The following is a 17,554-nucleotide window of genomic DNA, read 5'->3' as shown; positions in this document are numbered from 1 at the left end:
GCACCCCCAGATGAGTCCAATTTTCAGCTTTGCCCAACACCTGGTCGTCTAATGGTTAGACGGAGACCTGGAGAGGCCTACAAGCCACAGTGTCTCGCACCCACTGTGAAATGTGGTGGAGGATCGGTGATGATCTGGGGGTGCTTCAGCAAGGCTGGAATCGGGCAGCTTTGGCATGAATCAAGCCAAGTACAAGGTTGTCCTGGAAGAAAACTTGCTTCCTTCTGCTCTGACAATGTTCCCCAACTCTGAGGATTGGTTTTTCCAGCAGGACAATGCTCCATGCCACACAGCCAGGTCAATCAAGGTGTGGATGGAGGACCACCAGATCAAGACCCTGTCATGGCCAGCCCAATCTCCAGACCTGAACCCCATTGAAAACCTCTGGAATGTGATCAAGAGGAAGATGGATGGTCACAAGCCATCAAACAAAGCCGAGCTGCTTGAATTTTTGCGCCAGGGGTGGCATAAAGTCACCCAACATCAATGTGAAAGACTGGTGGAGAGCATGCCAAGACGCATGAAAGCTGTGCTTGAAAATCGGGGTTATTCCACCAAATATTGATTTCTGAACTCTTCCTAAGTTAAAACATTAGTATTGTGTTGTTTAAAAATGAATATGAACTTATTTTCTTTGCATTATTCGAGGTCTGACAACACTGCATCTTTTTTGTTATTTTGACCAGTTGTCATTTTCTGCAAATAAATGCTCTAAATGACAATATTTTTATTTGGAATTTGGAAGAAATGTTGTCAGTAGTTTATAGAATAAAACAAAAATGTTCATTTTACCCAAACACATACCTATAAACAGTAAAACCAGAGAAACTGATAATTTTGCAGTGGTCTCTTAATTTTTTCCAGAGCTGTGTGTATATATATATATATATATATATATATATATATATATATATATATATAAGATTATTTGTTAAATGATTAGAAATTATGTGTTTTACTTTTTGTTTTATTAAAAAGTGGTTAAAGTTTACTAAATACTTGTCCTTACTCTGTTACCTTGAATTATGGTATTATAAGCGTAGGGTGCCAATAACTTTGTCTGCGACTGTACATCCTGACAGGAGGTACACTTAACTGCCCGTGCCAGGTATCAATATGAGTTTCTACCTACAAATCAGGATTTTGTTTTGAACCAGAAACTTTTTTTAGGATGAGGTTAAGTCACTGAGATATCCGTACCAAGTTATTACAGTTTACAGCTACAATTATTTCTTGGTTATGAAGTGGTTGAGGTACTGGCATGTGCTAAACCTTAGCAGATACCAAGACCCTCTTTTCAAAATTGCATTGCGAGTATAAAAATAAAAGTATCCTTAAAGGCAAACATGCACATTGTTGGTCTACCAAAAATGATCTCCTGTAACTTGCAAGTGAATATAAGCGGTCTCTGAAATATGCAACAAGACCAGGAGAATTATAACGCAGGTGATGTATTTGAATAGATCTGTACATTTTCATGGTTCTTCTGACCTTCCTGATTTTATAAGTTTGGCTGTCTTAAAGTATAGCTATATCATTTTTATCTGAAAGCAGTGGGGAGCTGTCTTTGATTAGAATCAGGCTGCTGACAGCTATGGCTTTTTGGTAGCTTTATTTGCTATCAGTTTAGTAAACGTTAAATTGTTGCTTTAGAGACTTGTTCACTCCATTAAGCAGCCTGGCTTTTAAATACAAAACAATGTCTGATTACTTGTAATAAGCCCTTAACCCTTTTTGATATAGTTGTCTGCCTGGAATAAAAAAAAAAAAAAAATGAAATGTATTCAATCTGACAATTCCAGTGGTTAAGGGGTTACTAAACTTTGAATTTACAGTGTCTTATAAACGCATAAAAAGTTTACTTATCATATTTATTGTTATTTTATTTGCAGTACTGCTAATTAATTTTTGTGATAATCACACAGATTTATTATATTTATCCACTGTCACGGCTGTAAATTCAAAATGAAAGCCATTAGTAGATCACCATGACCCGTATCCACATGTGCAAATATGGTAAAATATAAAAGTTTGACTTGTATAAAGAAAGACAGATGCCAGCATATATAACCCCTTATACTCTTCCTGATACTCTCACTAGCATGTCCAGACAAACAATATTTTTTAGGGTGGCTTGCACTTGGCTAGGTCTTTCTTACAACAGTTTTTGTTAATGAAATGTGTCCTCTTAATACAGCGGTTCCCAAACTGTAGGACGTGTCCAGGGGGTACGTGGGACAAATTGTATAATGGCGAACATTTTTATTTTATTTTATTTTTTCTTTTGCATTTTCATAAGAATTGCCATACTCAGACAAAGCTTTAAAACGCATTGTGAATTCCTTTTAATTTCTGGCGTGAAATGGCACGTGACGCTAGTCAGTTTCAGAAACAAAGAGAGGCAGTGCGGTGCTGGGTCCCCCCCCCCCCCCCCCCACCCCCCGAGGCTTTCGCTTTTCATATACTGTATGAAATTATTGTTTTCGGTTACTTTCCAAAGTGGTTGGACGTTTTTTCTTTCAAAACATGTATTGTAACTCGACAGTACTTGCACACTTAAGTTGTACCTTTTGCTTTTCTGTCTTAAACAGCTAAATCCTGATGGTCATCGGCACATTCTTCTCGGTTTATTGTGTGTAGGCATTCTTTTTACATTTCGCCACAATTTGCAATTCTGTTTTAAATCCTCCGTATCTTAACTAATGCAGCTTTAAATTCAATGAACAAGCCTCCATTCCTGATTGTAATCTCATTTTAAATCTCGCAAGCGGAGTCTCCAATAGAAATGTAGGAATATGCTGCCACTCAGTAGTTGGGGTGGGTTTAAAGTATTCAGAGTGAATCAATGATAGATACAAGTCAGGAAGGAGGGGCATTGCCCAGCTGCACTGGGAAAGGTATTTATTTATTTATTTATTTATTTATTTATTTATTTATTTTTTTTTAATGGAAAACTGGTGACATCAGCATGAATTGAGTAACCATTTCCAGTGTTTTTCTGGTGTTTATTGGCTACACACGGATTTATTTATTTTTTGTATTGGGTGTTTCGTCAGTTAAAACCAAAAATCAGGAGACCTAATTATATTATTATAGTAATTTTATGTTGTATGTATTATATTGTTTAGGTTTTATGAAATCATGTATTAAAAATAACATTAAAATATAAACCTGTATGCTAAGGGTATGCAGACAGTTGATAGGTCTGGAAGGGGGTATGTGACAATCAAAGGTTTGGGAACTGCTGTCTTAATACATACTGTTCTTCTGGAGCACCTTCAGCTGTGTCAGCTTTCAATTCTCACGCTCCAAAGTCTCTGTCTAACAGCTGAGACTGCAGAATTATTGGGAGAAGTCATTTAGCACCCGCTGTGGTGATTCTTTTCTTAAGTGGATACACATACATGGGAAAGTGACTCTATCCCAGAGCTAGTTTCACTTGGCGCCCCAGCCATGTGATCGGTGCTCAATTTGAGCAGAGATGCCAAGTGACCCACAAATCCTGTGCCTCATTTAAAGGGGTAATAACCAATAGAAGAAAATAATGCTCAATAGCTAATGTCTAACACTAACCAATGGTGTTCTTAAGATGTAGTCTTCCCCATTCACGCATTCTTCTGTGCACATGCAAATTACATTTGCCTGTCCATATCTGCAAAGATTTTTTGGGACATCATGGAAACTTCTCTATTCTATTTTTTTTTATTTATGTATGTATGTATGTATGTATGTATGTATGTATGTATGTATGTATGTATTTAGTTAGTTAGTTAACGTTTGCAGTATCAATGGAGTCTTCTGCACATACATTGTGTCATAGTAGCTCCACCTCTCTGTTGAGCTTCATAAAACATTGAGATTTCCTTAAACTGTGCACTTGAATTGTGGGGATTCCTGTTTCTGTGTAAACTTGCTAAATATAAACACAATGGGCCAGATTCAGTAAGTGTTTACTCCAGTCTTGCAAAAAATTAAACAAAGGTGTACACCGGGGCCTTTGAATCAATAAACTGTTTTGCAACATTACCAGTTTATTTTTCTAAGTAGAAAAAATGATTAAAATGCTAAGTGAAATTGACTTACAGTGTTGCCTATCTCTGGAGACTGCATGGTAAGAAAATCTTTAACCTAAGTTGAACTGTCCTCTGTTTACGTTTAAATTGGCCCTGAAGATATTTACTTCTGTAAAGGGGTCATGATATCCTATTGCATGCCTCCAGTGTGATTTGTCATCCTAATCCTAATGTTGTGATCATTAGTCACTAATATGATCCCTTTAATTTTAGCATTGTATATATTTGATTGATATTTAGTAAGTTGAATGATAATAAAAAACAGGCACATCAAAATTCGGAAACAAGACAAAAAAATAAAAATACAATTAAATATGCCAGGATGTAATTGCAGCCTACTGCATATGGGGTCACAGCTTTAAATTATTCTTTAGCTTTGAACAGAGGATGTTTACAGTATGTGGGAGGAAGGATATTTGAACCCTGGCATGATTTAAAGTTCAAATCATTATTAGGTTAATTCTGGCTGTACTGTCCCAGACACAAGCTCTTAACACATGCAGTTACCAGATGTGGATTGGCCTCTAGGCTTTTACGTAAAGTGTTTATACCTGACAAAGTTTGAAGCTGATTAAGATATTCCATGTGCCTTGTCAAACCTTCTGCAAAGTTTTCACAATGGCCATCATTGCTACCTCCATTCCAACTTACAAGTTTGAAGGCTTTAAAGAATAGTTTGTCAGTAGCTCATGTTTCCACTTCTGCCGCAGCAGCAAAATGAATTGCTTATATCACTGCAACTATTTGTGTCACAAACTTTAAACAATGCAGGTATAATACAGTGCTCCCTAAAATGTATTTCCCTCAATATTTAGTTTATTTTTTACATGGGGGTGGGGTGGGAGGATGGGGGGCAATAACTTTTTCACACCTGAAGATTGCATGTTTGATTACCTTGCACACCAAACTTTGGTGTCATTTTTCTCTCAGACTCCCTCTATATACTACTACAACCCACAAAAAAACTGACCAAATACAATGTGAAAAATGTACAAAAATGCAGTAAATCAGACGGGGCAAATACTTTTTCACGGCACTGTATTTATTATAAATCTATTATACACGTACATATTTGTAAGGACAACACATTTCCAGATAATTTGCTATTATGACAAGTCTGCAGTTTGCACTTCCCATTTTGTATTTGAAACTGCCAGTAACTAACGCTGTGGCCAATGCTCATTTTCAAAACTGGTGCTAATTCAAACATTGAATCATGTAAAAAATGGATCAGCTAAGACTGAATAATTTGACATTAATTGAACATGGTGGTAGTAAATAAAAGGGAAGCAAGAGGGGCCCCCAAAACGATAACAGCCCCAGGCCCCCATTAAACTTAATCCGGCCCTGTACATAGCAGCTGGAATTTTCATTCTAACATTTTTATTTATTTTTTTTATTAACACAAACGCTGCCGGACAGAGACAAAACTGGTCGGACGGGGCACTAAAACTGCCCGGATTGTCATAAATCATGCATCAATGTGTTACTCCCTCCCCAAGCATTACATACAAACTGGAATGAATTATGGCTGTTTTCCTAAATAATTCTTTATTTAGGACCTCTAGCTTCTCACCAGAACCACATAGATTTCTTTGTACTTAGATCAGAAGCGTAACAAACTCTAAAAGTGCTTCCTCCTCAGGGGTCAGTCTCTCGCTGTCTATCTCCTACAAATTGCTGCCTGCAGGGATTATAAAGGCTAAAACACATGAGCACAGGAGTTGCTAATCAAATACGTAATGGGCTTCCTGCATAGCCCAGACTTTAGTCATTGCCTAGTTAAGAAAACAGAAGAAAAAGCGGCATAGGTTACCTGATGTAATGAAAAGTATAATGCAATTGTCTTTACTTTTGCCAGCACTACAAATATATACTGAAACTCCTCAGCAATAATTGCAAACATGGAAGCGTTTCTCTATCAATTCAAACTACACTCTAAGAAATAGTTCCAATAAGAACCTTTTAAGGCAGGGCTTCTCAAACTCGGTCCTGGGGACCCCCTGTGGCTGCTGGTTTTCAAGACCCTTAATTGAACTGATCATTTGCTTAATTAGACCTTTTTACTTGTTTTCAGCTCTTAAACAGTTGCATATTTCAAGTTAGCTATAACATTTGATGTCTAATTAAGCAAATTATTAGTTCAGTTGAGGATCTAGTTAAGTAATTAAGAGCAGACACAGGGGGTCCCCAGGACCGAGTTTAAGAAGCCCTGCTTTAAGGGTTTGTGGCATTGGACAGCTTCTTATTCGCATGCCAGCTTATTATTCGCATTCCAGCTTATTATTCGCCAGCTTCTTATTCGCATCCTGCAAATGTAACACAAATTGAATAAGTAACTGGGGTATTTCAGAGTTTAAATCACTCTGGACCAAAGTTGATTGTCAGAGAGGGGCAACCCCTCTGCATCCCCCATGTGTAGGCCTATTTATCCCGGCCCAAAATACAAAATTAATACAAAAATTGATACAAAAACAGCGTGCAAACATGGCACAGATAGCAAGTTGGCCAATAACGCCAATTGAATAAGTAACTGGCTTAAGCCCCTGCCTTCCTGCCCTTATGTAACACCCGCTCGGTCAAAGGAGCTACAAAACACAGGTTATATTTTTTTATATGTAGTCTGGCTACACCAGTTCAATGTGATACACAGAATATTAGATAAATGATGAGGTTTGTTTTATTCGGATACAGAATTAAAATCGAAATGTGCTGAGTGCATTTAGGAAACTGTTTGTTAACCAGGCTTAAAGTACAGGATAAAACAAACCATTGTTAAACAAAAAAAAAACACACAAACATTTGACACGTTGTCTGTGCAGGGAAGGGAACTTCAGAGCGAGGGAAAATATCTGTATGACAAAACATCTCTTTACTTTCCATATCATAGGCTCCAATCAGCTACCGACAAGCTAAAACTCCTAAATTCACTCACACTCATTGTTTAAACAGGCACAGCCAAATACATATCATAAGGAAAGTCCATGTACCGGCTCGTTTCACTTCTCTCTGTTACTGTCCGTTCCAAACACTACATGTGTTCCCACTCCTGCACAAACAAAACCACAATGAAAGACAGACAGACAGATACAAACCCCCAGGATGGCCATCCAGTTTGCAAGAGACTTGTGCTATTTATATTCAGGTGCGTAAAACTATAAATTATAGTCAATATCCAATAAGGCATAAAAGGTGAACGGGGTGGAGAAGCTACTAAAAAGTGATAAATCAATTACAATGTGTTAAATCAGTAATATATAAACGTGTACTAACACCGTGTAACACTTTTTTTTTTTTTTTTTTTGGTTCCTGGGTAGTAAGTGTTATTTCCTAATTGCTTATGCCTCAAAAGTATAGAAAATGGCTATTCCCCACAAACTTTGCTTTTGTGACCAGGAGTGATATTTTGAAATTTACCTATTTCCAATGAGAAAACGGGCGAATTTGTGTCTTTTCGTTCACATAAAGTCAGAAAAAAACAACATATGAATCCAAATTAACATGTATTTATACTGAAGTAATACAAAAATGACTACAAAAGATTTAGAAATGAGTAGTTTTTCGAGATTTATGATTATACTGTAAATCACTTTCACGAATCAGCCCCCAAATGTAGTCTCCCATCATGTTCTCGTTATACTGTCCTTGGTAGCGGCGTTCAAAGTCCAGTATATCCTGGTGGAAGCGCTCGCCTTGCTCCTCCGAGTACGCTCCCATGTTCTTGAATTTATCAAGATGAGCATCAAGGATATGGACTTTGAGGGACATCCTACAGCCCACTGTGCCGTAGTTCTTCACCAGAGTCTCAACCAGCTCCACATAGTTTTCGGCCTTGTGATTGCCCAGGAAGCCCCGAACCACTGCGACAAAGCTGTTCCAAGCCGCTTTCTCCTTACTAGTGAGCTTCTTGGGGAATTCATTGCACTCCAGGATCTTCTTTATCTGTGGTCCGACGAAGACACCGGCTTTGACCTTTGCCTCAGACAGCTTAGGGAAGAAGTCTTGAAGGTACTTGAAGGCTGCTGACTCCTTATCTAGAGCTCTGACAAATTGTTTCATAAGGCCCAATTTGATGTGCAGTGGTGGCATCAGCACCTTCCGGGGGTCCCAGCCGTACTCATCATACTTCAAGGCGTCCAGCAAGGTCTTGATGCTGTTGTAATCCTCTTTGAGGTGCACCGAGTGAGCCAGGGGAAGAGACGGGTACTTGTTACCATTATGGAGCAGCACGGCTTTGAGGCTCCTGGATGAGCTGTCAATGAAGGACAGTATAACGAGAACATGATGGGAGACTACATTTGGGGGCTGATTCGTGAAAGTGATTTACAGTATAATCGTAAATCTCGAAAAACTACTCACTTCTAAATCTTTTGTAGTCATTTTTGTATTACTTCAGTATAAATACATGTTAATTTGGATTCATATGTTGTTTTTTTCTGACTTTATGTGAACGAAAAGACACAAATTCGCCCGTTTTCTCATTGGAAATAGGTAAATTTCAAAATATCACTCCTGGTCACAAAAGCAAAGTTTGTGGGGAATAATAGCCATTTTCTATACTTTTGAGGCATAAGCAATTAGGAAATAACACTTACTACCCAGGAACAAAAATTGTGTTACATAGTGTAATCAAATCTAAATGTAAAATTATAAAAATAAAACATACAAGTGTCAAATGAATATGTGAAAGATAAAAGGGGCATTATTGACCCTGTTACAGTTATGTCTTAAAGGGGCCCTGTTTCTCAGTCATAAAAATATTGTGATTCTTGAAAAGTGACTTTTTTCTCAATGAGCTGCTGCCCTTTAATGTCCTCAGCACATTACTGCTGTGTTATAAAGTACTATGGGTTCTCATGCATAAAACTAAGGATTTGTCAATCAGTCTCCGTAAGCTTTCACTGCTTTAAACAGCTCTCTCTAAAAGCCACAATCAGTATCAGAGCTGAGCTGTGATTAAGAATGATTTTCTGATCAAGACATTTTTTTCAGACCCAGTAGCTTCTAAGTTTGGGTTTGCGAAATCCCCTAATCAAGTTATTTTCTGCAAGTCCGTCAAAACACACTGAACTGTTTTTGTGTGTACCTGGTTCCTACCTGCTGCCCTTAGTTATTGAGGATCACCTCTCTTTTAAACAGCATGTTGGATGATTGACTGATTGGAAATGGATTTGCAGCCACATTCCTCACAATCAATCATCATCATCATACCAAGACAGTAACTACTGTCATTCTGCAGACAAAAAAGCCACAGTCCCTCACTCAGCTTCAGTTTTACATTGAAATCTATACTTTTTTGGTAACTGCTTACTACATTTTTTCCTTATACTAGGTATTCTGTGCACTCTTCACCATCAGATAGCAGACCTTGTTGGCTTTTCAGTTTGTTTGTATTCCTTAAAGGTTCAGCTATAGGTACACAAACCTCCTCCATCCTTCAAGCCATGTTGCCACTTTGTAGTTCATGAAAGCAAACAAAAATACAAAATAGAGTGATTTATCCATCTGCTGTTTTTGTTATACGATTAGATTTTAAACCTACAAATTAGATATTTTACCATGGTTAATTAACCTTTATATAAAACTTATTTTAAAAGCATCTGTGAGGAAATATGACTTATGATCCAGAATTACATTTAATTGTGAAACAGTACTAATTTTCATGAACTGAGAAGACAATTGCATTTATTATTATCACTACAACGATTGCTTAAATTGCATATTGTGTGCAGAGATTTTCAAACGTACTTAACTTGCATTACCAACAATGGGGAGCTGTCTTCAGCACTACAAGTGATGATTATTATTGTTTTTGCCCAGAAGCATAAAGATTTATTTAGGAAAACAGCCATAATTCATTCCAGTTTGTATGTAATGCTTGGGGAGGGAGTAACACATTGTTGCATGATTTATGACAATCCAGGCAGTTTTAGTGTCCCGTCTGGCCAGTTTTATCTCAGTCCAGCTTTTACCCACTCCCTAACAAGAGAAACAGCGGTGCATTTCGCTGTTTGTTTACATGCCATTTTGTAGCGATGAGGTGCACTCATGGAAATCAGAATATAAAACGAGGCAATGATATGACGCCGGTTCTGGAAAAATGTAATAAACAAATCAGGTTTCCTTAAGACACTCTCATGATGACAGGTCACATATGAAAAGATTGAATAAAGTAGCATTTTCAACAATAGTAGAAGGTTCAATGACATTTGTCACTGGAAAAAACTCAGTATATCAAAATATGTAACTGGCAGTGTTGTGTGATGCACAGCTGTTGAGGATACCAGCCCCTGCTGGTGAGATTAGGCTAAATGTTGTAGAACTGCACTTGCAAATGAGTTACTCTTACATATCATTGAAAGTGACAGTTTAAAGGTTTATATGACAGACTTTTGCCTGAAACGACGCGAGTGGTAAAAAATTATATATATATAATCACCAAACCAGAGCAAATGTGATACAGTTTCTGGGTTACAGATAAAACAAGTTTGTTGCCTTGAAGAGAAGAAAAAAAAAACAAGTGAACATGGAAGTGCCTATCTTTCTAGAACAACATCTATGGATGGGGGGGGGGGGGGTAGTTTGAAAAGTACAGTAGTGTGCTACATGTCTTTTGATAAAAGAAAAAGAGACATTTTGTGAACTTGCCCACAAACTCTGAATGCTAACCTAAGTAGCCACCCAAGCTATTCAGACCAGGATCTCCCAGCGTTGATTCACTTATGTGTTGTTTTTTTTTATGTGAACTCTTGCAGCCCAAGCCAGTTTTTTGTAAGGCTAGGTTTTCTGTAGTAGCAGAGATGCCAACTGCTATGATTTGGTCGTAGCAGCTACTATTTTGGAGGTTCTGCTCAGTGTTCCCAAGTCTCCCGAGGGGGGTGGGGGGAAAAAGCGCCACTGCCTTTCAAAACAAGCCCAACCCATTTCAGAGGGAGGGGAGTGGTGGTGTTTATTTTTAGTAGTTCTAGTTTTGCTGCATACAACATTAAATTACACATTAAAATACATTTGTGTGTACTTGCATTATTTAAAAAGGTCATCGTCGCTCTCTCCATCCTCCGTGGTCTCAATGTTGTACATTCCTGTGTTGAACCGTTGAAGCATAGCCTGGCTTGGGACAAAATCCTTGCATGAAATCTCCAGTCTTCTTAACCCATAGCGGACATGCAGTATACTGCTCAGAGTCCGGTGACCCATCTTGTTCCGGCGCTTGGACTTAACATTGTTCATCTGAGAGAACACGCGTTCCACATCAGCATTACTCAGAGGCAATGGTGTGTAGGGAAAGTGCAAACAGGTCTCTTTAAAGCACCGTTCACTGCTATTGTCTTGAAAATTGTATACTTCCACCCGGAACTGCTAAGCGTTTCTGTCATCTATGGTCTTGCAAATGCAACTTTAGCTCATCCCACTGATCCAGTATGCACACACAATCGTAAATGGAGAGCCATCTAGTGAATGCTTATATAGTGTAGTTGCAAATAAATTAAACGTCACTTTTTGATTGGTTAAAGTATTTCAGTTAAATAATTATGGAAGAAAAGAAGTTTGGGAAACGCTGGTCTAGTGTCTCAATCTCATGTCTGCTGTGAATACTGCCGGACAGACTTCTCTGTTAAAATGGTGGGCGTCATGACTGTATAACTCACATAAGTACGAAGAAACACCAGCAATGCACACAATCTGACAGTCCCCATTACTGTATATTTGTGCAAATGAGTTTTGAGGTTTAACTGTCTTTAAGTAATGGATACTACACAGCATTTTGTGTTTTGATTGCTACAGAGCAGTAAAAATGTAAACAAAAAACATTGTTAAATCTTTCTTGATATTTTTTATAAAGTTTTTAGGTTGAATATTTCAGTCCAGGTTTGATGCACTTAAGAGATCCTAAAACACTATTCATTACGAATATATAAATCCAGAATAAGTAGAATTCAAAATTAAAAAAAAAAAAATCAGTGTTGAAGTCTTTTTATTGTTTGTTTTTTTTTAATTTCTATATGCTGCGTGTTTCCAATTACCAAAATTTATATATTGAACAGCAAAAATGGGGTCATTGGCTTGCCATAGCCTAAGAACCTTTTAATTTCTAGGGGCTAGCAGCCACTGAAACTAAAAGAAAGAAAATGAAAAACCTTCTGCCTCGCTGCGCGCGACACATGCTACTGTTTTCTCCTTTTGGAAGTTGGCATCTCTGTAGTAGGGAACAAGGCATGCTAATAAGTGGAGTAACATAGTGAGAAGCTGTTTAATACTTTTTTTTTGTTCTTCAGCTTATCCTCTTGTTTGTGCCAAAATTAAGGCTCAGGAGTCATCTTGACCCTAATCCTCTAGATTGAGTATCTCTCTTGTTTTAATTTGTTTAAATCCTTTAATTTGGTTAGATACTTTAGCCAACAAGGTTATGGGTCACACCTGTTCTATATTTTGTGCTGGGTAAAGAGTACTTTTCAAAAACTCTTAAGGTAAAGAAGAAAAAAAGCTTATAATTACAACAAATAGAACTCTGAGCATGCTTTGATATTCACATGATAATTATGAGCAGGGCATAAGAATTAACTCCAGTGCGATAGCTATATTGTAGGTTTAATTGCACCAGTAAGTGTGACAGATTGGATTCTGATAATATTCTAAAGCTACCCTGATTAACATTTGTATGTAGCTCATAGGAAATCTTGGAGCTAATTAATGGCAGCTCTCCATATGGTTTCAAGGTCACCCTAGGAATTCGAATTAATTATTGAAACAGAAACACAGTATATTGGGTAAAAAGGTCACTGAATTCTTAATTATTATTGACTTGTTTAATAGTAGACAGGGAAGCAGGGTAACTGGCAGATCAAAGTGGGTTTTAAATTTTCTTCCACGACTGCCAATAATAATTGATTTTTCAGTGGGGAAAGACAGTCCAGTTCATAAATGCAGATTGAGTGACAGTTTAATTGAGTTGTTCACACTGTCCTCGCTCTCCCTGATGGGCTTATTAATGCATCTGTTTGACGGGGAATCAATCCGGACGGGATATGTTTCAGCCACACAGCAAGGGCTCTGGGAGGAAGTTATTATGTATGAGATCAGACACCTGAATGTTTTAAATCTGTGGTTCTCAACCTGAGGTGGGGGGTGGGGGGGTTCTAATAATACAGTTAATTATAGCAATACAGTGATACAAAATTAAGTCTAAATGTGAACAGAAAAGTTCCCTATCAAGTTTGAAATGTAACCATTACCTCATGGGTATTTATCCTTAAAGACCCTGTAACCTGAATAGATATAACAAAGACTGCTCGTCGGAGGGCATAAATAGACTGCATGCACAGATCTCAATATCCTTTTTCCTTTCACCTGACATTACACTGTTAATGCAATTTATAATTACGTGATTATAGTAATTGCTATTTACACGTATTGTGCACTCAGCCGTGGCTTTCGTTAAGTTCCTCAATGACCATGTGCTCCGTGAGAAGCCGGCAGCTCCATCGCCCATTCCCCGGGATCAAATAACCTTAAGTTGGGTTACCACTCCGATTCACTACGCAGTCGCTAGGCTAGCTCTGCGTCGGGTCTGATTGCTTGCAATCTTTCCCGCAGTGTTTCGTGCCACCTTGGTCTCTGCTTGCAGTACCATTGCGAAGGTTGTCAGGGCTCTGACATTAGGCTTTCCCCAGTCTTATGGCTGTGTTGGTTTGCCTAAAGCTATATAGGTGGGCACCCCTATATATTGTTTCTGCAGTAACTGTGGGTCACAGAACTGCTCCATTCCCGATCCAGTATACGTACAAATCGTACTGTACCAAGTGTACCATACTGAGTGTACCACCGGACCGTAACGAAGGTATTGGACCGAGTGTACCACCACCACCGAACGGTACTGTACCGAGTGTACCTCCACCGAGTATAAAACTCACTGAACCGTGCCTTGCAAGGTACTGTACAGCACAGCACTAGTGCTCAGGCACCATGCAGCTGTGAACCGATCGGTTCATCTCGGTTTATTTTACTGTCTGCTCGGTTCAACATCGATTAATCACCGTTCAGACTCGGTTCAAAGGTAGTATTGTGGTATAAAACCGCGATACCATCCCTGGTTCAGGATCAGCGGACCGCTTTGAGTCTTGACTTGCGCTGTTTTTATCTGTTTTACAGTACTTTGCCTGTAACATACTGTACAGCCACGTTGTTGCTTGTGTTGTCTGAGACAGCAGGTTTTTGTTACAAGTACTGTATACTGCGCCAGCCCTGTTACAGTACATACTTTATACAGGAGCTTCAGCTCCTGCCCTGTTACACAGCGGCGTTGCTGCATGAGCAGCTTCGGCTGGGGTGTTGCCTAGAATGGCAGTGGGGGTGCATGCACTAATGTACCTACCCGGTGCTGCAGGCACCAAATCAGTACCAAACACAAGCTGAGGCAGCAACTGTACATTTTTATAGTACATTGCTTGCTATTTGCATAATGCCGGGGTTTTTATCCCTTGACACATGCAAAGCCAGCCTGCCTGTCTGGTACCAAGCAGGCCTTTTTGACAGCCCAGTTGCTGTTTTTATTAGACCTGCAGGTTTTGTGCGCATTTCTCCAAGGCGCTCTGCGTCTCTTGGAGCTGGCATTCCCGTCTGAGGACGTGGAGTCAGATAGCGCATCCCCTGCAGTTAAGCTCTCTCTGTAACGGCGGAGCTTATGCCATTGATCAAAAGGGCCACTGTGGTCTTGCAGGTACCCTGGTCTACAGAGGGTATGCCTTGTCGCATTACTGTACAGTGGCGTTACTGCTTGAGCAGACACCCCCTTGAGGGCAGCAGCAGTGCTGTACACTACTGTATCAACCCGGTGCTACAGGCACCAAACCGGTACCATTCCGGTACAGTCCTGGTTCTGACCGGCTACCAACCAGGGTTTTACAATCCCCAATCTGGTACCAAGCAGGCCTCATTGACGGTCCAGTTGCTGTTTTTTAGCAAGCTGAGGCAGCAACTGTACATTGCTTGCTATTTACATAATGACTGGGTTTTATCCCTGTGACACATGCAAGGCCAGCCTGCCTGTGGACAAGCAGATGCTCTTCCTGCCTGAGGCAGCAGCACGCAAAGGAGACACCGGTAAACCGCATTTTCTACGAGTTTTGTGTGCATTCTCCAAGCTTACTTTGGACAAATTAAGCTTGGCCTTGTTGACAGTCCTGTTACTGTCTTTCTGAGGCAGCAACTGTACATTCTGACTCTACATTGCTTGCTAGTGGATATGCCTGGGTTTTTATCCCTGTGCTAGCAGCTTCAGGGACCAGCATGGCCAGCTGCGCCTGCGGCCAGGCTACCTCCCGGTGCAGAGCTAAGAGCCTCAGGCCAATCCACAAAGTGAGCAGCACCCTAGGGGTTTGCTGCCACAGGTCCAGGACCCCTTCTCAGGGAGACATCTGGAGTATTAGTGTCAGTGCACCACAGACATCTGGGTGTTTTACTACTGTTCAGACCGGCTACTCGCTGCAGTTCAAGCACGGTCCCCCTCCCTTTCGGGACGTGACTACAGCATCAGTCACGGACCCACAGAACACTGCTGTGGTGTCTCAGGAGGTAGAACGTGCTATTCATATGGTACAACTCCTCCAACTGGAGGACGGGTTCTGCTTCATGCCCAAGAGGGATAGTGGCCTCGGCCGAAGGAGGTTCAGAATGTGACAATGCAACAGCTAAGTTGCAGTCATTGAGGCCAGGCAATTTGTTCACCAAGGTGGACCTCAAAGATGCCTATTTCCATTTCCCCTTAAAAACCGGCACACTTAAGTATCTGCGGTTTGCCTTCAGGGAACAGCTCCCCATGCCTTTTCGAAGTGTATGGAAGCTATCTTGGCCCCCATTGAGACTCAGGCATCCGAGTACTCAATTACCTGGACGACTAGTTCATTGCGTTCAGTCTCCAGTACAGGCAGAGGCCCATATCTCGTCACTGTCTGAGGGCGTTTTTTTGGTGGACGCAGCCTGTCCACCTGTGCTTAGGCGTAGCGCTGGGCAGCGTCACCAGAGAGGTCATCACCATGGACGTGTCCAGCCTCGGCTGGGGCGCTGTGTGGAATGGCAGGGGAGCGCAAGGGATGTGGAATCCCCCGTGGCAGGGTCTTCATATCAGTATTTTGGAGCTGCAGGCAGTGTTTCTAGCTTTGCAAAATTTTTACAGGAGGTTTACAGGAGACACATGCTTGTCTGGATGCTTGTCACACTACCGTGGTGGCTTACATAAACCACCAGGGCAGACTTAGGTACCCCAGTCTCTATCCAGTAGCCTGCAAGCTGTTGCTCTGGGCGCACGATCACCTCCTCTCCCTGCAAGCAGTACACCCACCCGGGGTGATAAGCTAGGCGGTGGACCTCCTCTCAAGCGGAGTTCCCAGTGCCTTTAGAATGGAGGCTTCATCCGGAGGTGGTCAGCCTCATTTGGCAACGGTTCGGAAGAGCAGAGTTAGGCCTCTTGCCTCCCAGGAATTGATCCATTGTCCCCGCTGGTTCTTCATAACAGGAGCCGGGGACCCACTGGCGATAGATGCCTTGGCACACCAGTGGCCGAGGCAGCTGCTGTATGCCTTCCCACCACTTGCCATGCTCCCGCTTTGTCTGGAGAAAATCAGATGGGACCGGGCCAGGGTGCTATTAGTAACTCCTTACAGGCACAGGAGACTGGTTTCCAGTTCTCATGCAGCTTTTGAGCGGCCAGCTGTGGAGCCTGCCCAAACATCATGACCTGTTCAGTCAGGTGCTGGGGACAATTTATGGTGAGACGATCGCCAACAAATTTATGAAACTGGAGCAATTTTCCTGTGAAAATTACTGTGCAAAGCTAGTAGAGACCTATCCAAAACGACTCATAGCAGTAATTGCTGCAAAAGGTGCTTCTACCAAGTACTGACTTGAGGGACGGAATACTTATGCAACTAGTAAATTTCATTTTGTACATTTTCTTTGCAAGTTTTGCTGACATTTAACCTCCTCATATAACAGTGTTCAGTTTAACCACTACACCTTAGAATAAAAAAAAAGTTTGTTTGAAAACTGCATAAATTATTTGTAATTCAACAAAATGTGACATTATTGGTAGGGGGTGAATACTTCTGCAAACCACTGTATATGGGGACATCTGTCCTTCCGTCCATATTTATGTGTATATGTAAGAAATGTAGAAATTCAAAGTATGGAGTAGTTTATGCAAACGATATAAAATCATATTTAATAGCCTAGCATAAGCTGTGCTATTTATACCACCTGCATTTTCATTTTTATCTCTAATAAATTTTGGTTTTACCTTCCTCCCAGACTAGGGATCTGTATCAGCAATGGGAGATAATAACAGGGTTATACTGCACTTGGGGCTATGACATTTCCTATAGACAGGAACTAAAAAAAAAAAAATAAATAAATAAATAAAGTTAAAAAAATAAAATAAATCAATGCTAACTGCAAGAAGAACCCAATGAACTTACAAATATATTTAA

At 40.2% G+C, this 17,554-nt stretch overlaps 1 protein-coding gene across 2 annotated transcripts in view; it reads left to right on the top strand.

The window, feature by feature from the left end:
* Positions 1–17,554, top strand: part of ccdc142 (coiled-coil domain containing 142) — a 59,640-nt gene that overhangs the window by 25,833 nt on the left and 16,253 nt on the right. The window contains exon 9 of one of the 2 annotated variants that reach the window (XM_059034368.1): positions 269–871. The exons of the other annotated variant lie outside the window; for it this stretch is intronic. Coding sequence (XP_058890351.1) covers positions 269–565 — 297 coding nt within the window. The 3' untranslated portion in view covers positions 566–871. Of the gene's footprint in view, positions 1–268; positions 872–17,554 lie in introns of those variants that run through there. 2 annotated transcript variants of the gene reach the window in all.

This window comes from Acipenser ruthenus, chromosome 1 (assembly GCF_902713425.1).
Source record: "Acipenser ruthenus chromosome 1, fAciRut3.2 maternal haplotype, whole genome shotgun sequence".
In the NCBI taxonomy this organism is placed as follows: domain Eukaryota; kingdom Metazoa; phylum Chordata; class Actinopteri; order Acipenseriformes; family Acipenseridae; genus Acipenser; species Acipenser ruthenus.
Note: the sequence above shows the minus strand (reverse complement) of the source record. Positions and strands in the feature narration are given on the sequence as shown.